General features: G+C 40.0%; 2 protein-coding genes across 3 annotated transcripts; both read right to left on the bottom strand.

Moving 5' to 3' along the window:
• Nucleotides 1-6,405: 6,405 nt before the first annotated feature.
• On the bottom strand, nucleotides 6,406-13,661 carry napab (N-ethylmaleimide-sensitive factor attachment protein, alpha b). The gene is made up of 11 exons (XM_027023665.2): nucleotides 13,475-13,661; nucleotides 12,635-12,714; nucleotides 12,366-12,482; nucleotides 11,949-11,995; nucleotides 9,926-10,003; nucleotides 9,431-9,486; nucleotides 9,169-9,253; nucleotides 8,477-8,581; nucleotides 8,312-8,380; nucleotides 7,506-7,556; nucleotides 6,406-7,201 (listed from the first exon to the last, which is right to left on the bottom strand). Exons 1-11 carry the CDS (start codon nucleotides 13,570-13,572, stop codon nucleotides 7,100-7,102), a joined length of 888 nt encoding a protein of 295 aa, XP_026879466.1. The 5' UTR covers nucleotides 13,573-13,661; the 3' UTR covers nucleotides 6,406-7,099.
• A 2,100-nt stretch (nucleotides 13,662-15,761) lies between these two features.
• Nucleotides 15,762-23,732, bottom strand: ehd2b (EH-domain containing 2b). Of its 2 annotated transcripts, none has more exons than XM_027023689.2 (7): nucleotides 23,408-23,732; nucleotides 21,578-22,048; nucleotides 21,084-21,260; nucleotides 19,685-19,800; nucleotides 18,324-18,736; nucleotides 17,753-17,917; nucleotides 15,762-17,391 (listed from the first exon to the last, which is right to left on the bottom strand). In XM_027023689.2, exons 2-7 carry the CDS (start codon nucleotides 21,796-21,798, stop codon nucleotides 16,834-16,836), a joined length of 1,650 nt encoding a protein of 549 aa, XP_026879490.1. In that variant the 5' UTR covers nucleotides 21,799-22,048; nucleotides 23,408-23,732; the 3' UTR covers nucleotides 15,762-16,833. The 2 variants fall into 2 exon arrangements, with proteins under 2 accessions (XP_026879490.1, XP_026879491.1); XM_027023690.2 differs by having other exon boundaries at nucleotides 19,703-19,800.
• Nucleotides 23,733-24,103: the final 371 nt, after the last annotated feature.

The following is a 24,103-nucleotide window of genomic DNA, read 5'->3' as shown; positions in this document are numbered from 1 at the left end:
GTTAACTACATATTGTTATTTCTTCCAAGTTTCGGTACCTTCTTGTAACTAGATTAATATTTCTTGCATACTCCTCTGCAGCGATGACCCAGGGCCTCAAAAGGAATCTTCCTGACGGTCTTCTTCCTCACCGCATCAGTGTACACCAGGAGCCTCAGCTGGAAACAGGAAATGTTGCTTGATGCACCTATAAGAAACATGTTTCAAGATTGACCACTATAAAGTATTAAATTAGCTAACTATTATCAGGATTAAATTTGAACAGGATTAAATAAATAGGTCACATTACACTATACTATATTTACTATATTTATATTATACAAGTATAGATCAACAGTCCTCAAAATGCAAATACAGCTGACAAAACAAAAGTGTGTAAACCGCAGGCTAGTTGTTAGCCAGGCACACCTTTTATAGGATGGGGCAGGGGTGTGTGAGAGTATGTATAGCTTTCTATGTTCTTGAAGATGTTGCTCTTGTTAGAGCTGGAAAGCGAGAGCAGCATAGCGCCTCTCTCTAGCACGGCCCATGTCTCCGTACAGGATAGATATACCAGTTCACTCCCAGTGTTGCACATGAAGGAGTTTGTTCGGCCTGGGTTGTCCACATTGTGCACCATCACTGCAATTAGAGCTGCCAGCTCATCCAGACTTGGCTAGTCACCTCATCCAGAATCACCATGACAGAGTAAGAGCAGATAGAGATTTTCAAAGTTTACAATATAAACTGTTCAAACAGACAAATCTGTTCATACAGATGGGTAAACTTGACCATAATATATCTAAACAAATCTGATTGTACATGCACAAAAATCAGGTCATACTTGAGAACTGTCTGGGAACACTCGCCTCCCGCGAGTCACGTAGTTCGGCCCGCCACGTGCAGTGGGAGGACTGTCTTGTCTGTAACCACAGCTGCACACACCTGCACCTCATTCGTCTTAACGTATATAAACCGTTGTTAAAGTGTGCAGGGTTTTGGATATTGTCGGCATAATATCTAAATGTAACGTGTTTCTGTTAGATGTATTCTTGTGTATTGTGTTTGTTTAGCGTTAACCATTTCATGTTTCTTGTCTGTGATAAGTGTGAGTGCCTTTGTGTCTTTAAATGTTAATAAATGTTCGTCTGTGCGTCCTGCCCCTCGCCCTACGCCACTCGGGCCAGCGCACATTACAAGAACAAATATAAGAGCTAATATGTGCAATATGTGCTAATATGTGCAAACAAATCTGATACACGTAAAGAAATATGATCATACACAAACAAACCTAATCATCCATGTTGCTAAGCAAATGTGTAAACAAACCTCACAAGCACCCATCTGAAAGCTTTTTGTGCCTAATTTACAAGATATTACAGAAGGCTACAACTTGCAAATAATTTTTTTTGTGATGTGAAAATCCTCATTAATCTCAGAAATTCCAGGTGAGTGTGATCTGTCATCATTCACAGAGATTTCAGGTGCAGGGTTGGGTAATAACAGAATACATGGTGTTACACATCCAGATACAAAAGTAACTATTCCCTTACAGTTACAGACACAGAGGCAGTGACTAGATATAACTTAGCATGGATGACCTTTTTCTTTCTTTACATTTTCCCCTCTGTTTAAATTGTTCTAATTAAGTGAACAGTTCCCATCACTGTTGTTGCATTACAACAATATCAGCATCAAATGTGGCCTGGATTTAAAAGTTTTAAATATCAACTGTGTTCTTTCTCAGTTTACATTTTGGATCATATATTTCAGACCGACATTTGTGAGTTATGGAGAGATTAGTTGATCAAAATCACAGGATTCTTTCAATGTAATAATAATAATAATAATAATAATAATAATAATATTAATTAGACTTATATAGTGCCTTTCACATACCCAAGGTCATTTTACAATTTTAAAGACACAAAAAAGATAACCAGAAGTAGTAGTTAAGGGGGAGTGAAAGTGTTCTGCAAAAAGAGCAATTTTAAGATGGGCTTTGTAGAAAGAGAGGCTCAAGTGTGAAGAGATGTCGGTAAGGAGTTCCAGAGGATAAGGGCAGCAATACTAAAAGACCTATTACCCACATCCTAAACCTATGGACAGCTAGCAGACTAGAATCACAGGACCGTTGTTTGTGAGCCAGGACATATGGGAGTGGTAGTTCAGAAAGAAGAACAACATGCATGTGTGTACCGAATAGTTTAATTTTCTTATTAATCCCTCCAGGCTGAAGATGTCAAAGTCCCATGAGTCTTAATTTTCTATGGTCTGCACCACACGTGGAGGGATGTCATTCAGAGACAGAAGAGTACTCAAGTGACTCTGCATATGATGTGGCTCTGTGACTCAGCATTTGATGTGGCTCTGTGACTCAGCATTTGATGTGGTTCTGTGACTCAGCATTTGATGTGGTTCTGTGACTCAGCATATGATGTGGTTCTGTGACTCAACATTTGATGTGGCTCTGTGACTCAGCATTTGATGTGGTTCTGTGACTCAGCATATGATGTGGTTCTGTGACTCAGCATTTGATGTGGCTCTGTGAAAGATCATTTCCACAGTGTGATTTAATAGTCAAATTTATATAGTTTAATTGCACAATTCATGTTGTTTGATAGACTAATTAATGTTAACAGAAAAATGTATTTCATTTAGTAACTTAATTAGCATCATAATTCTTTTTTGTATAATGCTCAGGTTACATCAACTGTTTACTTTTCTGTTGATAATAAGCACGGCTATTTGTTCCATCATGCACTGCTATGTGTGCTCCTGATTTATTATTGTTTTATTAGTTGTTAGCATAAATGATCTGTTTTTTAAATTGCGTGCATATATGTGTCGTTGTGTGTGTGTGTATGTGTGTGTATATGTGTTTGAGAGAGATGGAAAGAGACGGTGGTAGAAAAGAAGAACTAAAAGCTCATATCTGACCTCTTTGCGGGTACACATAGGATATTACATACAATATTTTAAGTTATTATACACAATGTGCACACATGAATTTTCTTTAAAAATTCAGACTACCTACACACAGTAGTCAAGTAATCCCAACCCTTTAATCCTCAATATAACTCCAGTACACTAACTCTAAACCTTAATCCCTAGATGTGAGTTTATTTCTGAACACTGAAGAAAAACACAGTAACCAGGAAAACATTCCCCCATCCTAGTTTCAACAACACTGCCTGCTTAATGGATCCCAAGGGGAGAAACCTGTATAACTAGCTCAAACCCTACTACTTTTGATTGTTTTCAAAAATGAATATGTTTAATGATTGTATGTGGGTGCAAGTGTGTGTCCTTCACTGTCATGAGTCCCCCAACGAGGTCACTGGTGTGGGGGTCCTCATCCTTGGTATCAATCTGAGGAGAGTAGAGAATCTCCAACACCCAGTCCAGAGCCTCTGCTACTGGCATAGGACTGCTCTCCTGGGTGGCGTACACATCACCTTCATACACACACACACACACACACCAAGACAGGCACACACCCATGCACACACCCACTTACATAAATATATACAGAAAGTCAAACATGCCCAAGTAAACATATATGCCAGGCAATTACACACACACACACACACACACACAGACAAACATACAAAACAATGCAATGCCCTTAACCTTCAGTTGCTCAAGTTGTACTCACAATTGTAAGTTGCTTTGGATAAAAGTGTCTGCTAAATGAAAATTTGATAAATGCAGGTATAAAAGGTACCTTAGTTAGGTACCTCTAGCCATGGAAGAGTTTCTCTACTGACAACTTCCTATACAAATCATACAAAAACACCAGTATAGTCACACCACACACACCATTACTCACACAACAAAATACCAGTGTAGTCATACCACACACATAAATACATTCACAGCAACCTGAGAGAAGTTAAAGCAGCTGAAAGGACATTGAGGAAACCACATGTTCACACCAATCTCCTCATCATGTTCTTCCAGAAAGGTTCTCTGATGTAAATCCTGCTAAGATAACATCCTACAAGGAAACGCTGACAGCATCTGCATCTCACTCACACTTGCCCACCCCACCCCCCACCCCCAAGTGATGATTTTGTTACCTTCTCTAATGACAAGATTAACAAAATCTGTCAGTCCTCTGTGCTAAATACCCACTCTCTTAGTGAGGCCATATCCTCATTTGGTTTGTCATACCACTTCTATGCATTACACATCTTGCAAAATACACTTTCCCTAAGTATTCTTATAAGAAAATACTTGTTCACATGAAGTGTGATCTTTCATAAGTAGCAAACTTAGCAAAGAAACTCTAAACCATCTTTTTGAGAACATAACAGCATATTCACTGTTGGTACATATCTCGGCAGGCCTAGCAAATATCGCTTCTTAAATGGCAGCTCATCTGGAGATGTCTCTATTGGGGTCTTGCTGAAAAACTCTTGGATCATTCCAACTGACAAGGCATGAAACCCTGGGGTAATTCTGGATATCCAATTATTATTCTCTCCCCATATTACGAACTTGACTCAGTCATGCAGGTTCCTTCTCTACATCATTAGGAAAATTTGGCTATTTCTCTCTGCAGAAGCCACTTGTTCAGTCCCTCGTCATCTCAAGACTGGACTATTGCAACTTGCTCCTGGCAAGCCTCCCCGTGTGCCATCACACCCCAGTAACGCATCTAGAATGCAGCTGCACAGCTTGCCTTTAACCCCCAAGTTCTCCTATGTCACCTTGGTACTGCTTTCCTTACACTGGCTTACTATAGTGGCTCACATCACATTTAAAACACTGACTCTCACCTACAAAGACAACGACCAGCTCCCACATACCTAAAAGCACTAATCAAACCCTGTTCTGCACCACATTGCCTTCGAGCCTCCAATACAGCTTGACTCAAACTACCGTCCATCAAGACCAGTGGCACACTCCTTCAGCATCTCGCCTCCTCCCTCCTATGTGACCTTAATTCATTAATTGAATTCCAAATACAGCTCAGCAGTCCTCAAAATGCAACTACAGTTGGCAAATCAAAAGTAAAGTGTATACAGAAGGCTAGTTGTAAGACAGGCATACCTCTCAGTTAATCTTAAAGAAATGGAGTTGGTTGACATTGATAAAACCTTAAAAAAACCTTTTCAATTATGTATTCTACACCCGTCTCAGTTGTAATTGTCATTCAAAGTTAGCTGCCTAAGGTAGAATGTACACAGACACATACACAAAGCCTTTTAATATATATCTGCAATGATTGCAATCAAACTTATTAACAAATCAGGTTGGTCATTGTAACTTGTGCAGTTTTTGTGAGGTGTTTCCATGGTAGGTGTCAATGACTTTGTGTATACTTCTCTTGTTGAAACCAAAGATGATTTATCTGCCTTGGCTGGAAAATAAAGTTAATTCTAATTCTAACCAATGCCCAGTACTGTCCCACCCTGTGCTAGCTAGCCAGGAAGGGAATGGTAACTAACAGTAGGTAAACTTGTTCTGTTAAGTCAACCATGCAGTGCTGTTGTTTTTTTCAGTCACTAGGCATAGATCATATCAGGCCCAGATAACTGTTCCTTCATGTTTGCGATCTGCCTGTGAACACCCGCTGTTGTAATGCTGTTCCTACTCTACTTTAACCACTGAGCACTGGTTTTATGAGACGAGTCATTCTCCCATATGCACGTCCCACATGGTTCTTTTTCAGCTCTTGGTGGATCGCCCAACAGGGTTCTATACTGTGGATGGTTTGTTAGCAAAACGGGCATTACAGGATACTCCTCCATTCTGGCCTCTCTGCAGCCTGGCTGCCAGCACTCTTAACCTTTATCTAACAAACTCCACACCTCAAAGAATCTGGGTCACCGACTATTTATTCTGTACCCAGACACCAGCTTCAATATTAATGCCCTTCTGGAGCTCTGTCAGTTTACTGACTTCCATACATGTTGCCTTTATCTTGCCTTGTAGCCTTTGTTCCCAAGGGTGGCAGCTAGGGTGGCCTCTGGACTCCATTGCGCAGCCTAGGGTCTCACCCATGAACAGACTAGTGGTTGGTGGTGTGTTTATTGCTGCATTTATATCTGCTAGAATACTGTATGTCACAGGAGCCTAGAGCAATGTCTGGCAGTAGTTAGGTCAGTCATGACCTTCCACATGGCCGCAGCTTGGCCACAAACATATCCATTGAACCACTGTCAAACTCTCAAATATCATTATTACACATTATACAAAAGAAGGGAAGCACCTACATGATTTTTATAACAGTTTGTAAACATTCATAAATTTTGTTAGAGCTGGCTAAATACAAGAAATTGATTAATTGGTTAAAGAACTATTTGTACTATTTGACTATTTATATCCATTTCTCAAAACCCAACTGATCCAAAACACAATGGAAATTGCAGCAAATGCTATGCACACTATAAACAAGTCTTTCATCATTTAAACATGTACACATTTCATCCATTTAATTTCTTTCATTGTTTTAAAGACTATTAACAGAAATAGCCATTTGAAACATTTTAATATCAATGTCTAAAAAAAAAAAAAAGAAACCAGAGAGAAAAATAATTGGATCAGCTAGAGGCTACACAGGGAAAACATGACAAGGAAAAATGCAGTAATAAGTTTTTAGAACTTTATACTGGCACATTTTTAAAAAATGCCATCCAGAATGTTACACTGTGGAATACAGCATCATTGCAGAGTTATCAAAAAAAAATGCTTTCTGTGCATAGTACTAAAAGTGCTCATCATGTCAGTGAGCACAAAGTGTGATACCACAGAATGTGTCTAGGCTAGACTTCACACCAATATGCAGCTGGTTTCAGTTCTAAGGCACTGTTCCTCGGCTCTATTCTAAACATGCCAGGCACTGCTCAGTGCTTAGTGTTTCCCAAGGTGCGAACGCAGGCCAGGTAACCAGCACGGGCCAAAGAAAGAGAGGCAGCTAGGTACGAGGAGAGGGAGCGAGGGGAGGGAAAAAAAAATACAACCTGGGCAGGAAGTCACTGAGCTGATGATATGAGCAAGATAAAAGGCAAGGGGGAAGTTGATCCTGCAGAGGATTCAAGGAGAATTGCAGAAGGAAATAAAGAGGTTGGGGGGGGGGGGGGGGGGCAGGAGACGAGGGAAGAGCAGGGCATTAACGCAGGTCGCTGTCGTCTTCCCGCATGGTTTTTTTGATGCGAAGCAACATTGTGGTGAGCCACTGATCCAGCCTTGAAATCGTGTCATATTCTTTTACCTGAAAGGGAAGAAAGACAGTGGGGTGGGGTTGATCAAACTTTTAAAGTGCAGCAGCAGAATGAACAGAGCTTACTCTTCTCTGCAGTTTTCACATGTTTTCTTGGCGAAACTCGTTTATTGATAAACTGTGAACTTATTTATTCAACAGACAAAACTGAGCTCAGTTACTCTGGTGCATCAGACATCTTAGTGTGATACTTGTATTAGAAAACATGCAGTTAAAATATTCTATTTTTCATTATACTGTAACCAAAATGTTGCCAGGACTAGCTTCAATAGCACAGGTCAAAAGGCTTACTTACTGAGTCAGTATAAGCATCAACATTCTGTTCTTCAAAGGCATCTAAAAGTTTCTGTAAAATATAAGTGAAAATAAATAACGACAGCAAATATGTGCCACATGTTCTTTGTGGGCAAGTGTTTGCTGTCTTTAATGTTTGATCATGGATAATCCAGGACGCAGACTTAACCTTTCTCAAGATGGGCGAGAGAATCAGAGGTGATATACAGTACAAATGAGCTAAATGAAGAATGGCAATCATGATATATTACTAAAAATCAAACTATGCAAAAAAAAAAAAAAAAAAAAAAAGGAACCAGAATACCGCAACCCATCTCTCTTTTCTGACTTTTCTGACTCTACTGGGCTGCCTGAATTTTCTTTAATTTGTCCCTTTTCCACCTCTAGAGTTGTGCATATTCTTCCACATAATTCCAAGCAAACTTCAAAGTTTGATTAGTCACGGACCTCCGTACTTAAGTTGTCAGGGCAGTGGTAGCTCAGTGGATAAGGTAATTGGAAGATTGTGGGTTCAAGCCCCACCATTGCCAAGTTGCCACTGTTTGGCCCCTGAGCAAGGCCCTTAACCCTCAAATGCTCAAGTTGTACTCAGCCATAATTATAAGTCACTTTGGATAAAAAGCGTCAGGTAAACGTCTTAGTGCTATAAGGGCCAGAATTTATATAAAGCTCCTGCATGGTTTATTAATTGTTTAAGATGGCTTTGAGATGAATGCTCTTAACCAGTGTTTATTCTGTGGTGGTTTACCAGAAGTGCATATGGTTACTATAGAACAAAGAAATAGTAATAGACAAGCGAAACCTCACCTTTACCAATTTGCATTCTCGTGAGTCTGAAAAGGCTGGAAACATTTCTTCATACTTCTGTAGAGCCAGCTAGTATTCCACATGGCATAAAAACTCATGAGACAAGGGGTGAAAATATATAGACATAGCTACTGCTTGATCAAGAAGTAGACTCTGAATATGTACCTTGGCATTAAGCATGTCAACACAGAAGTGGCACAGAGCTGCCTTGAAAAAATAGTCCTTAGCACTGTATTTCAGCAAAGTGCTGTCCATGGCATGTGTCCCAATCTACACATACACAAAAGCAGACATACAGAGAGTGAGTGCAACAGACAGAGAACTGTGTGTGTACGCATGTGTGAACTGTGCTACTTCACTGTCAAACACCCTTCAAATACCTTAGAAATTAAGGAAACTTGAGGTATATTTGCTCTGGAGGTAAAAGTAGCCCAAATCTGAATTTTGTGTGTTCTCCTTCACTTTTTAGCTTTTAAATATGGCCTATATATACAATCACAGCTGTTACTTCTCCAGAAAGGAATACCTGTATCTGTCTGTTGAATGAACGTCAAGCTAGACTGAAGTAAAAGTCACATGAAATCTGACCTAAAGGTTTATACAGCGGTTGAATGGCATGGATCAGGTATGTATCAGATTTCTGATAGGCATCAGATTTCAAAAGCATCAGAACTGTATCAGAACTGAAAATATCAGATTCAATGAGTCTATTTTTCTTTGCTGAACACACTTCTCTTGGTTTTCATCTGTGATACTGTAGGCACTTAAATGGAATTGTTTATATTATTACAGAGTACTTCCAGACTAATTTACAGTCTCTAACTTTCAGGAAGTATAGAAATCATATGGATATGCACCTGTTCATATATCTCAATGGCTTTTGGGTACTGCTCCAGCTGAGCAGCGTAAGAGGCCACTTTTAGCAGGCACTTGTTGGCTGAGCTGCAGAAATGAAAGAAAACAAAAAAGTAACTTGATCAAGCTCTTCCTATATCAAATTAAACAGAAAGATAGCATTTGTGAGCAGATCTTAAGAATGTAAGCATTAGAATAAATTATTAACTCTCACTAATGATAGTGATATACTATTAATATATTAAAATACAAGGACTTGCCAACCTGATGGACTCCTCCCCTTTGTAGTAGTCTGCTGCCTGTTCATAGTGAGCTATAGCCTGGGAAAGTGGACTGCATTAAAAGCACTTCAGTAGCTTTCTCCTCTCCAATACACCCAATGAACCCCCACGTCTTTAGTTAAATATATCCACATTTTCATGTCACTCATGTTTAATCTCATTTGTATGTATTGTGGGGCTTTAGGGTATGTTACTTTGAAGCATTATTCTGCATAGCACAAGTGGCCTCATCTAAGGTATAAAGCCATGGGGAAAATATGTTCAACAAGTGCCACGGCAAGCCAGTGAAGTACTTTTTCCAATGTAACCTGTGGTTTTTTTTATTTTGTATGTTTGGGGTTTTTTTTACCACACAGGAGGCAGCTGGGTGACTTGCTCACACTAGACAAGTTGGACTCCATCGCCCTTCACATCGTTTACGTTTCACTAAATGCAGAGATAAGGTTCAGCAGAAGGTGGCAGCCCCACAACATCTTACCTTGTCAATATCGACCAGCTCAGTCTCATATATCTCTGCAATGGTGACATGATGCTTTGCTGCAATTGTGAAACGACCCTATAACACAAGAAATAAGTGCAACATAATTCACTTGTATTCCGGTTAGTCAAAAATGATTAAACATGTTTATATCATTTTTGGCAAAATAGCACCCCCTGGTGGGACCTATGATTATAAATTCCTATGATAAAAAATTGATAAGCTGTTCATCAAGAATACCAATAATGAAGCAGGAGCAGTTAGAAAATAGGCATCGCTAAGTGTGTGACTGCATACAAACCAAATGTATCTTTGTATTAAAACAAAAGACGTGCTTGCCGTCAGCTGTCAAGATTGGAGCAAAGCCTTAAAAAAAATGAAAGGCCCAATTCCAGTTTTGAGAAATTACCCTTATACCCCTTACTGGAATTTTTACTTGAAATATGCTGCTGATATACAAAGCCAGAACATATAACATACAAATATGACAAGTTTTAATAACTTCCAGAAAGGATGTAATACAAGTCATCTTCTGTTATGGGACCCTATAAATAAATAACAGGCAGCAGTGCATGACATGGAGAGACACAGCCAACCCCCACCAAAACACAAATCATAATTGCATGGTGGTTACCATACCTTATTTGAAACTTGGAAACCTTTCATTTGAAGAAAAGGTTTTGAATAATTGAACAATGTCAAAATAAATCATGAAAAACTTACTGAATCGTTGACTTTTTGACCGCCACTTTAAAGTATATTTAGTTTTTTTCACTCTCTGCAATCGCTTTTGCAAGAAAGCAGGAAGTCAATCACTTAATTAATTTTGCCTTACTTTTTTACAACAGTGTGAATTAGAAATAAGAACTTGAAAGCCTTGATTCCACTGACCTTTAACTATATAACAAACAAAATAATTTGGCTCAAAATACAAACTTTATTTCGAAACAAATAATTGCAGAGTAGCATGTGCAAAAAAAGTCCACCTGATCTATAAACAGAACTAAAAGCTGAACTGCTTTATGTAGGAGCAACTCGTGGGGGAGGGCAACCGACAATAAATTTGACCTTTGAACTCATTACTTAAATGTACATAAATGGTATGAATTGAGCATGTTGTGCATACAACAAATGATCACTAACAGATACACATACTCTATAACTAGTGCTGCAGACAAAAAAAAATAGCTTAAGGAGCTAGACCTAAAAGAAAAAAAAAATCTGGAGCCAATAGATTTTGAAAAGTCAAATATGTTAATGTTTTTTCGTATGCACGAGATTCATTAGGCGCATTCTGCGATAAAGGAATCGCGTTCGTTTTTATACCTTTCGCCGTGTTTTTCAGTCTTTTTTTAATGATTCATTAGTTACGAATCCGATTTCCAACTAGATCTTTAATTTGCAATGCACATTCTTCTACCATACCCGAGTCACGCAGTACTGAAATGTCTTTCTGTGCTTGTACATTTGCGTGAAGTGGATGCTTGCCGAAGTACATTTTCGTGTACCTCGTCCAATAGTCCACTGGTGCTAACAGAATCGGGCCCGGGCTGAGCTGTCTCTTAAGGTCTGACATGTAGATTGTGTGGAAAAAAATCTGATATTTTTCGCTTCGCCACTTTCTTCACGCCCATGGTTTCACAAAAAAAAAGGCTCAGCTCAGATCAGCTGCTTGTTTTTTGCTCGAAATCCTGCGAGCACGCAGGCGTTTGATAGGCGGACACGTCCATGTGATTGGACGCTATAGCCTATCAGATACATACAAAGATAAAAACGTTAAAAAAAAGTAATAAATAAATAAATACATAATTGCCGCATGAATTAATTAAATACTCGCAAATTAATATTTGTGGTCACAATTGCAGTCAGTCAGGAGCCCCGTATAGCTGTACCCACAGGATACCAGTCCATAAGCAATTACACACAGTAGTATTTAAAAAATGATTCACCTGAACTCTGCATAACAGAAGGGAAAACGGAACATGAGTTTATTTGCTTTGGATTTGTTAGATCAAAGACTCACCATATCTGTGTAAATCTCGATGGCTCTGTTCAAGCAGTTTATGGCCTCTGCAGAAGTAGAACAGAAAAAGTGAAATAAATACCAATTTTCAGTCTTTTTTCCAAGGCTTTATTTAAAGCACCAAAACGTTTCAGAAATAAGATACTAAGACCTCACATTACTCCCCACATAATAGCCATATAAAAGTAGTTAATAAAGAATAAATAAAAGTAACCAGGCAACTTTAACAGCATTACATGCCTACTATATTTATATAAGTGTTTAAATTAGTCTAAATTAATCATAATGACTGGCTTGCACTGTCTAACTGTGTATGGTGTGTGTTCTATATGCCAATGCCAAAGAAAAATGTCCATTTTAAATGAAGTAGACAAAGTTTTTCTTATTCTGATTCTAAAAGGGACAGAGAAAACGAACCTTGTGGGTCTGCTTTTTTAAAAGCATTTCCTGCGTCAATGAAGTTAGTTGCTGCGTCATGTTTGTTCTGCATCTGTAGGTGAAGTAGTGCAGCCTGGGAGAAGGCATTTCCCGCAGCTACGACACAAACAAACTCTGATAAAAATCTGAAACCAGACACACAGTCACCACTTCCAAATCCTGAATCAAACATCTGTAGTAACATATAGGCAGTAAATGAAGCATGACACACTAATGTGTTAAAATGAACTAAAGCCCATTGTGACTACCACTCCAGTTCTTTGCCATCTTGAACATGTTAGCTGCTCTCCCATACATGTCACATGCCTCCTCCATCTTTGAAGAGCCCCTAAAAAAATAAAGAGAAAAAAAAAACACGGGGCTTTAAAAACTCCCAACCATCTCAGTTACAGTTTGAAGTGTTCTTCATCGAGGGCATGAACGCTGAGCTTAACTAATAATAAATGCCATTATTAACACAAATTATTATTAACGCAAAAGAAAACAAAGATGAAAATCTTTATTAAATCGCGATTTGTTTATAACTCCTAAAATAGAGCTCGCCGGCATTTCGACACCTAGTTAGCTGTCGACGTAACTTCATCAGCTGACCAGCTGTTTATATGACTAGACCACTAGCTGGCCGGCTATGCTAAACTAACTACCTTTCGTAATGTTAAGAACAAACTATTAGTTAAGATAGTTACAAATATAACACTTCAATAAATATATACTGTCTCAACTGCAAGCTACATTTTATTATCTCTAGAACAGTTCTGTCTAGTTGTGCAATACATTAGCTAACTAGCAATCCAGAGAGCATAGCTAACTGTCTGGCTAGCTGCCCTAGGGTTAACTTTGACTTTCTACGCAAGAAAAGCAATTAAGGAAAACACAGTTTCTTCTAATAATCAGTTTGGTGTTGCTTAGCTAGATAAGGAAAATCCTTTTTTGTCTTTCGATTTAGTTTATACATATAGCAAATGAATAGACAACATAGCTAGCTAGCTAACTTAAATAACATCCAATAGCTTGCTAGGATGATTTTATTAAGCAACTAGCTAGCTAGGTTAGCATGATTAAGACCAGCCTCTTCTGTGACATCTCACCCAAACAACGAGCCGAAGAAAGACTGCGAGGACTTTACTTTCTTTTCAGCTTCTGCCATGAGAGCCATAGCCTCTTTTTCTTTACCGGTGTTGTCCATATTAACGATATACAGCCCACTAAAATGCTCAGATACCTTTGCAGTATACACAGGGCCACATCAACACACCATGACCAAAATCTTTCAAGATGGAAACTTGTCTTTTTTTTCAAAATAAAAGTCTCTAAACATGAACTGTAAAGTTCTACTAAGGAAAATAATAATAGGTACAAAGTAACAATAAACTTTATACGTGTTTATATGCCTGAAATGTGGAAAATCAAAAGTGATTTAGAAGCTTCACGTCTATAAACACAATATATGGACAACAGCTACATGTGATCTTTTTAACTTTTGTACTTCAAATGTGAGACTTTATTTCCCAATGATTTATCAGCTGAGGTGCAAATATTTATAAAACTTAACTATGATGTTTCAATAAAAACAACCCGACAAAACAGATCAATTTTAATGTTACGGAATTGTTTTCTTGTCCACCAGGGGGCATGCATTTACTTCCAAATTCGCTGAACAGCTAAGTAGTTTGCTGCGTTGTTTTTGAGGAATTCCCCTCGTAGGCACAATGACGTATGTGCAGACCCCTGTGCAGATGGATCTGTCAGAGTATCCCAGCACAGAGGCGGTGGTCATGTCCTGTAATCACATTGCTTGTGGTTTTCTGTCTCTGTTGTTGCTAGGACAAACTTTTACCTCATGTCATATCCATTTCACATCCTCTAGAATTGTGATGGGAAGACTGTGTGGGCACACTGAACTGGATTTAATTTGATCAAAAGGTTATGTGAAACCCTGTCTAATAGGAATACTGCACTAGTGGAAAAATATGATTGAGAAACCTAAATTCTCACATTTCAAAAATGATCTGAACTCATAAATAGGTAGGTGATAGAGTTAAAGAGTTTATTGCATAAGTACATTAACTATATTGATTATTTGATGATAAGTTGACTGTTTGGTCGGAACTGATTTATGAGCCTTCACTTGGATACCTTCATTATAGAGCTCTTTTGATGGTGTTCTCTTTGCCGACTAACACGCACACACCCATACACATACCCAACCACAGGCTTAGGAATTAAAAACTGCTTTGAAAAAAAACATTCCAAATATGGAGATACTTCACTCCTTTTGTGAAGATACAGTGTTAATGACTGGGCCTGGACCCTTGGAAACTTAGCAGACCTTAGGAGAAGAGATATTAATAACTTCTAAAGCCCCACCCACCACATTCTTCACATGTGAGTCACACTGTAGACCAGTAACTGTGGAGGAATGAGTGGTTCGCCTATGATTCGCATTTGTGTTTCTTTCCATGAAGGAGTGCACGAAAGGGGCAAGAAAAGACCCCTTTTCCATTCAGAAACATCTCACACATATGCAATACTAAGCACATATGATATAAGCATACCATATGTACATGCCCAAGTATAGCCTACTTCCAAAGGTTTGGTGCTCTCAGAGAGTTTACGGAGAGGGAAAACATGCACAGTTATGCAAACAGTGAGAAGCATTAAGGGAACCTTTGAAAAGGTCCTGTGTTTGGGAGAGAGCAAGAAAGGGGAGTTGTGAGCAGTGGATACAGTGGAAAACAGTGGTATGGGGTTTTGGCACAGATGACTGTGACTCACTGTTTATCACGGCTGTCACCACGAGACCAACTGCACAGCATATGTGTGGAGGGGAATAGCTCTTTATACGTGAGTTCATAACCAGGTTTCCATGTATTCCTGTTTAAAAATTCATATTCACATTGAAACCCAACTAACTGACTTTTAAACACACATAAATTTAAATGTTGTAATGCATTCTCTTCTAAAGAGTCAGAGGTGTTTGCCCATATAAAATATAAACACAGATTACTTGCAGAGCACAGGAAAAAGGCTGAAATATGTAACATATACTGTTTTATGCCAGAAGTATCTTCATCCAGATGTTATTTTTCTGCTGTATAATAAGTAAATGTATATAATAACTACATGTATATTTTAAATGTTTGGATCTTCAGTGGCGTGACATTGTAACTCAGTCCAGCACTCATCTTTATCAAGAAAACAAGCAGAAAATAAAATACTTGTTTTTTTCAAGTCAAAGAAAAACAAGCAAACAAACAAAAAATAATTTCTTTGACAGTACATATATCACACTTCATATATCCCTAACCATAGTACATTAGACAATATTTATGAAGATGTCAGTGAAAAACTAAAAAGGACAAATAAACAAAAAGATCTTGTCAGTACATTTTATTTGGGATTATAAAAATGTTTAACATTAAAGCAGTTGGTAAAGCTGTGTACAGTAGTCAGTGAGATCATTTTGTTCAATATGCATGACATTAATTTTAAATTTACATAGCTAAAACATTCATTCATAGTATATAGAGAGCTGAGTCAATACCAAAATAACAACAAAATATATAAAATGAATAAAAATGTAAATTCCAAGATACCTCTGGTTGACTGGTACTGCATGTGTGCACATTCTAGCTATCCATTTTCTAATCTAAAATTGGTGCTTGCTTAATCAAATTGGTCTTTGTATATCATTTTCATTTCACAATCAAAGATATAGTGATATTTGGCAAGAGAGACACACGAGAGAAAGCAGGTGGAGATGCAGGGCTACAGTGAGGTGGGAGCTACAGTTCTGAAAGGGGGACGCACCTAGACATGTCTCCTCTCTTAGTGCATATCTGCAGGTCTACATTCAGACAGCAAAGCTTACTCTGCCTGTGCCTCCTGTGAAGTAAATTATTTCTTATGATTTTATTCTTTCCTGTCCAAATACACATATATTCAGAAGCATTCACCAGTCAAAACTTCAGATCAGCAAAGTGCAGGCTTGTCGCTGTTCTTGATGCATTCTTGGGTGATAAACGGAAGCAGAAGGAATAAAACGACGGTTGGTACAGAAAAGGCTTGGAGTTGTTTATATCACGTTCTTTATGCATACATCTCTCACATAAAGTAACCTGCGGCAATCGGAGGTGAGTTAGGAGTTAATTAAGAAAGTTCCAAGCAATAGTAACAGAACAGACAATGACTCTATTCTGTAACCACCTTGAATGGACTAATCTTATTTTCACTCAATAACTGAGTTTCCCAAGAAAGTGATGGGTCTGCTCAGAGCTGCTCTGTGATATTGGCTGATCACATGCAAAAGGGAGAGATTAGAATCAATAATCTACCTTAGAGGAGAGTCTTTTGGTTTCAGTATATGTTAGGTAGTTCTTCCCATCTTAGTGGATATGCATAAAGACGAAAAGGCCTTCTAGCAGGCCTTATAGGCAGCTAGTGCTGTCTAGGCATCAGATCCTTTATGCCTGCGTTTGGACGGAGGCACCAAGCGAGCAGGCAGCTCAGGAGGCAGACCGTGCCCCTCCAGCTTCACCTCGATCAGGTGGCTGGCCAGAGCAAACTCCTCGTCATCCAGCATGCCATCGCGGTCCACGTCGGATAGTTTCCAGATGCGTCCGAGCACCGAGTTGGGCAGGCGCGTGCTCACCATCCAGCCTTTGGCCTTGGTGCCACTCAACTTGCCTTCGTTGGGTGCCAGGTTGTAGAAGATCTCATCGTACTTGGGCTTGTCTTTAGTCACGATCCAGTCCTCTTCTGCCTCGGCCTCTTCACCATCCTCCTCTCCTTTCTCCCCAAAAGGATCGCCCTCCACGAAGGGTCCTGCCCGGGTGCCCAGGAAAGCCCCACCCTGGACTCCAAGCTGGAACCCTGCATCCATCTCCTCCTGCTTGAGGAGGGGCATGAGCTTGGCGATGTCAGTGGACAGCAGCTCGTCCAACATGGCCATCATGTTGGGTTTCAGGGGTTTGAATTTGGTGAAATCATGAACTGCAAGAAGTTCCTACAAAGAAAAATAAGGGATGCAGTTAAGTGTTTCATATACCAAAGCAAAAATGAACCTTTGTATCTCTATATTCTGCTCCTGATAATGTACCTAGCTGGCCCACTCCTGAATTGCTGTGTGTTCATCTCCTTTAATAACAATAAATGCTCATGGTGAGATCATTTCCATTAGTGTCTTCACTAACCCAACAGCTCAGTCTTCACTAACCCATCAGTTAACAAACAAGCCCTGGGTGAGCTGAGCTGTGTTAAAGCAGGTAAAATGTACAGTGCATGAGATCTACAGGAGGCCGGCTGTGGCCAACTGTTCCCATGTATCCATAATAGAGCAGCGACAGGTGCATTTGTCTTACGCTGACCTGCATCTTAGCACAGTCTGGGAAATCCCCGGGGGAAATATGGTGCTGCAGCTGGATCTTGGAGAAGATGACTGGCAGCTGATAGATCAGGTTCTTCTTTTTATTGTCCTTCCTGAAGACAGAAGGCATCTCCTGCTTCAGATAGCTGATGATGTGTGCATGAACCTGTAACGTGAGCGGACAATATAAATGATCCACATGCTCTCGCTCACATTGGACTGATTAAACATTACGTGTTACAGGAGACAAAGGCACATCATATACCACACTGACTGCTCAATTAGAAATATAAATAACATGTCTAATGCTGTCAGTACATTTACATAGAATTACACTGTCTGCACATATATTGCATCTCCAATTTGACAGATTTGGTGGTTTGTATATTTTATACATTGATGATATTAGGCTCTATAACATTTATTAAAAATCCAAATATTTTGTTATGAAATGGTGAGGAGCTAAATTTTCTTGCTAAAAAGTTGTATTTGTATATATAACATGTACAGAGGAGTGTACCTAACAGTAACACAGCTGTCACTGGTAAAATATTTGGCTTTGATAAGCTCACCCTGACAAGACGGGCTCTCTTCACCAGATCATTAAGCTTACGGAGGGCTGCGTTTCGCGGCAAGTTCTGGATGTCAGCAAACAGGTCCTCCTCTTCCAGTTCAAACAGCCTCCGGTTGTCCGGAACCATGAGTGGCTCGGACCAGAAAGACCCGATGTAAACTCTCAGAACCTCAGGTGTGCCGAACACTTTGCCCAGTGACCACATGAGAGCACCATACACGCGCATCAGCTGCTGCGTGCCGACCATGTCGGCCTTGTTCAGCACCACACGCAGTTTGTCCTCATTGCCCCTCAGAGCTCCTATGGCCTCCGAAAACTCATCGGAAATCTCCAGCTTGTGGGCATCAAACAGGAGGATGATCCGGTCCACTCGCTCGGCAAACCAGCGCAGGACAGCTGGAAAATCATAGCCTACAGACAGAGGGTAGACAAACGGAACAAAACTGCAACATTTGCACTTGTATAGCTGGTCTACGGAGTGATATTTAAATCCAAACAAAACATTCACTTTTCACCAAAATAAAAAGGAGTTCCAGGTCCTCTTAAGTCTCCCTGCACTCATTCCTGCGTTCATTGTCTTTACTTGACTGTCACACCCTCATTCTTCACATCACCACATTGTGTGTCAGACGTGATGCAGCTGTTTTCAGGCATGGAAATATTTAATACTAGACAGGCCTGACCTAGTGCATGCAGTCCCCCATCAACTGAAATTAACTTGGTGGTGCCCACTATCTGAATATGGCTTTCACACTACAATAATTTTCCATGAAGGCATCTCACATAAGTTTAGCAGGGCACTAAAAGGTTTTCAAATGAATATAAAATTCTAAATTTGTCTATCCGAGCATGTCTGGAATATGAACTCAGTGTTGTTGGAATAAGTATGGAATGAAAGAAAGTGAGAGAAGCTTCTAGAAGAGTCACATCTGCAGTACAAGCTCTCACTCGTCTTACCATGGGTTTCCAAGACACTCTGAGGAATTTGCTCCCCAAAATGGAACTCCCTGGCAAACTGTACATGATGTGTTACCACACACACTGTTCGTCAGGACTGGAGTCTTGCCAGCATCAAAACACCCAAACACACAAAGCATTTAGCACATAACAAACTGTTTCACTATAGCCAAATAAATAAATGAATAAATTTAAAAATAGAACATGTTAATGCGTTTTTACCATCACTCGCTACATCATTAGAAGTTTGCAAAACTCATGCTGACACAAAGATAAACTAAAGGCTGGGTGGGGTGTGGTGTGAGTGAGATGGTTAGCAGGGTGCATGGAGGTGGAGGAGAATGGGTGCAGTTACAGCGCAATGAAACGCCATGTTGCCCCGAGCCCCGCCCCCCTCCTCACCTTTAGTGCTGGTCTCACCTCGGCTCACTCTCTGCTTAGCTCCTGATAGGATGCCAGGGGTGTCAATAATACTGATGCTCTCCAGAACCTGGTTGGGCAGCTGCGCACACTGGAATCTAACCCGGGAAGAACAGAACAACATGCGACACTTTATTCAATGATCATGCAAAAACAAACACGTAGGAACATTATGTCTCCTAACGTTCCTCTTCTAAACTTTGCCACTGACATACTTTGCCTCAAGCTTAGAGTCTAAAAAAGGACAAATCCTTAAACACAGAACAATCAGCAATTCAAGAAAGCTGAACTCAGAACAGTTGTCCCATAGAGAATTATGGAAAGAATCTGAGCTACGCATGAGTTTCCAGTCCCTCCATAGCACGGCTGCATGAGGTGAACTAATGTGCAGGCCGTGGGCTGCTCCCCTCCCAGGTTGGCCTATTGTGTGAAAGTGTAACTCTAAAGCATAGGGGCTTCCTGAGGGAAAATTGGCCCAGCCTGCCAAAATCAAACAATATGGCCAACTAATGATCAGCCGCCCAAAACAACATAGCCACTTCCTCCAGTCGATGGTTTTAACGAGCTCACCATTTCCCAGGGCAGGAAGTCAAAGAAGAGACGTTCTCAAAACATAGTCAAAAAGGAACCCCTCTAGGGAACAGGACAAAACTGTGATTTGAGGAGATTGCTATCAAGGAAGTGTTGTTCAGGGCAACATCACCTTAGAAGGGTAAGGAATCCTCTGTACTTGAATACATGCCAGGTCACTAGTTTCTCAGCATTGATTTCATTGTATACTGATTGTGAAATAACGAAAGCTGTTCTGCTTTGTATTATTATTATTATTATCATCATCATCATCATCATCTGCTACTTCAGATGTTCACTTTAGTCGGGACATTGTATTTCTTGCATGGGTAAGACAAATTACCTTCCAGACCAGTTGCCTCCATGAAACGGAATGCAGAAAAGATCAAACAAACTTTTCTTCCTCATGAGCTAACTTGACGTTCACCACCTGAGGTGATGTTTTTGAATCCATCTTCCTGTCCTCCTACACAATCGCTCAAGTTACTCCAGAGTGGCAAGAATTGCAGCTTCTACTGTGATAGACCAACTTCCATCCCCCTCCCTTTCTCCAGTTTTCCACAAATAAGGAACATCCCTCCTCCCTCAGAAATCTGACATGGACGATTGAAATTCCACACAGTGACTAATGATGAGCTTTCTTTCTCCTCTCTCACTCTGTACGCCGCCTGCCTCTCATTGTGCCTCTCCAACACAACATTTGGTCTCAGGTTCCCCCTGCTATTCACAAAGTCTCTCAAATTAAAATGAAAACAAAAACACAGAGGTTGGCCATTACCTCTGTTTGCCGCATGCACCATTATCAACTCACCTGTTGAGGAAGGTGTTCCCAAAGGGGTTCAGTTTGCGGAAAGGTTTGTTTGGGTCCACTATGAGAGCATTTCCAGGAATAAGCCCCTCCACTTCACCGTGCATGATAGCAGTGAAGCTATCTGTTGTGGGCTCTGGCCCCACACGACTTCCAGGGATATCCTGCTCCAGCAGATACCTGGTGAACAGAGACAGCAAGGCCTGGGTTTAGTTCATTCCAATAGCACAAATGCCATCGGTGTTGATGCTTTTCTCCTTCATCCTGATCATAAATGTATTCATATTCATATATGTTTGATTTTTAAATACAGTCTGAGGTCACCCGTTCCCATGGAAGAATGATGATATTCTTAAATTAGAATTTAATTCCTGTGCCCAGATATTTCTTTATACAATAAGGCTGGCACTTCCATTTGAATGTTGGACAGCCTTTCTGTTTTCTACAGACTGATGTACTTTGAGTCTTTTCTAGGACAAAAAATTTGGGGATCTTACTTGATGAAGGTGGTCTTTCCTGTGGAATATTGACCAACCACTAGCACCATAGGTTTGTTGTCAAAATCAGCTTCCTCTAGGCTTGGTGAGTGGAAGTCATGGAAGCCATAGTACTCCTCAATAGGAAGAAGCTTCTTTCGATAGAGTGACTTCAGGCCCTCCGTGACTGTCCTGATCACTTCAGGAGCCTTTTTGACGTTTTTCCGCCCCCAGCGAGACATTGTTTGAGACTTGGGAAGAACTTTGTTGATGCTTTGTGCTTTGTTCACTTAATTTATGGGTCTGTTTTGAACTGTCAGTGTGTGTGTATGTTTCCTCTGAGATGACTGTGCAGACTCTTCTCCTTTATCCTGTATTTATAAAAACATGTAGTGTGTGTCTATCTTCTAGGTTTATTGTAAAGCAGGATGATGCGTGTTTCACAACTTTTTTTCTTTTTATAGTAAGATATCTTCTTGGCCTTTAAACTCCCTGTGGAGAACAAGAGAAAACCAAATTGTAAGTAAAAGCCAAATTAAAAGTGCATTTAGCCTGTGCGTTTACAGTGGGTAAAGGACTACACTCCCATAAAAATGGTTTGTCTGTATTATTCCTCTGGATATGGAATCTTAGCGGGATCCCCTTTAACCTGATGAGAAAGTATAGTGCTTTGTCTGTGCTTGCCTGGAAAATGTCAGTGTTTGCTTTGGAACCACACACTGACACATACAACCCTTTAATCCACATACGTGGATCAGCTCCGCACATTGAGCAGAATGAGTTGTGTTTTCCAGGAGTGCGTTCTCAGTGAAAGTTGGTATAAATAAACCATTTTCAGTGCAATGGCAGAATAAACAAGCTCAGCAATCATTGACTGTACATGTCCAGTACTTGTCTCATTCTTTGAGAGGATAGTTGCACCAGCTTATGATGACATAGCAATGCAGTCTTAGAACAGACCTTTTAACATTACTTTAATAGAGCAATTTACAGGCAAACCAAGTCTTATCTTGTACTCCTTTACATAATGTATGCCTTATGAAAGGACTTTTTCAGTCTCAAACCTGTCTCAGGGCGTGCACAGAAAGTAGGGTTAGAAAGTTTAGAATTCCTATTGGTTCTGGTGAAAGAACTGAAGGATTTCACCTCAGACAGATCACAGATAATTTTGGAGAAATGTTCCAAAGAGGGAAAACACCCGTCTTCAAAACTCCAAAACCCAGCTAACAACACTAACTTGCGCATGAGAGAAGCAGAGGTTTGCATATCTTTCAAAGGGATTTGCTTGGAATTTGACTTTTTTTTTTTTTTTTTTTGAGAAGGGCTAACAAGTTGCACAGGAGATGGAAAATTCCTTCTGGCATCATTCATCACAGTTGCAACACAAGCAGCCATCTCGCAGGAAGAACCCAGCACAGTGCACTCTGGTTCAATTCCACAGCCAGTCCAGAGTCAGTGTGTGCAGGCAGTGAGAGCAAACGATAAGGAAGAGGTTCTGCCCATCCACACATATTATAATGGCATCCTTATAGATGACTCCCTGTGGCACGGGCATGATCACTTCATTATAAGTCTCACTTTCTCTTATAAGTCTCGTTAACTGCAACATCAGTGTTACATGCAAAGAAACATATAGTGTAAATCTACGGTCTCAGCAGAGTCAGAGACGTGAGAAATGAGAACTATTGCATTGTCAAACATTTCAAACCCATCTATTAAAATCTAGGTTAGAATTTTAAACTACTACAGCAAAAATAAATAAATAAATAAAATAAAATTTAAAAAAAAAACAGAACACAACAATTATTACACTATTCTATATTAAAATATGCTCAGCAGTGATGTTCTTACCTGGTATGGTGATTGTTGCAATAAACAACAAACATCTAAGCACAACACGATCTGTTTACAAGAAAAAAAAAAATATATATATATATATATTTTTTTTATATATATATATATATAAAACCACGTTGTTTCGCTGCAGTTCCACCGTCTCTCACTGGTTGCTAGTTGTAGGTTCTACATACATGCATATACTTTGTGAAGAAGAAACTTTTGCTTTCTTCAAATGTGCTTTGAATAGTGTTCTGGCTCTGTCTTCCAGCAGCATATGTTCCCAAATTGGACTGCCCTGCCTGCCTCGCCGCTCTCTGCTCTTCCAATCTCCTTGGTTGCTTTAGGATGAGACCACTAAACTGTTGGGGGGTGGGGCATGAAAGCACTCGCATATGTGTGCACACACACGTTAAGGAGGAGTTTAAATGTTTATTGAAGGAGTTATGCTTTATATATACATAAATAAAAACATGTTGCGCTTCTCCTTGTCCTTTGCTAAAGTCCCTAGAGCAGGCCCTACAGTGTGGCTTTTGTCAGTGGGGTCAGCAGACCCAGAGTCTGCATTCTGTGCTGTACACATTTAGCATGGTTTAGAGAAGCAAGCTGCTCTCTGTCCAGAACAGCTTATGACTTCTCATGCTGCCATCATGGAGCAGCTCCAAAACACTCAGCTAACTTGCCCCCCCCCCCCCCCCCCCCCCATCCTCC

This window comes from Electrophorus electricus, chromosome 4 (assembly GCF_013358815.1).
Source record: "Electrophorus electricus isolate fEleEle1 chromosome 4, fEleEle1.pri, whole genome shotgun sequence".
Lineage (NCBI taxonomy): Eukaryota > Metazoa > Chordata > Actinopteri > Gymnotiformes > Gymnotidae > Electrophorus > Electrophorus electricus.
The sequence above is the reverse complement of the archived record's forward strand: the minus strand, read 5'-3'. Positions and strand labels throughout refer to the sequence as shown.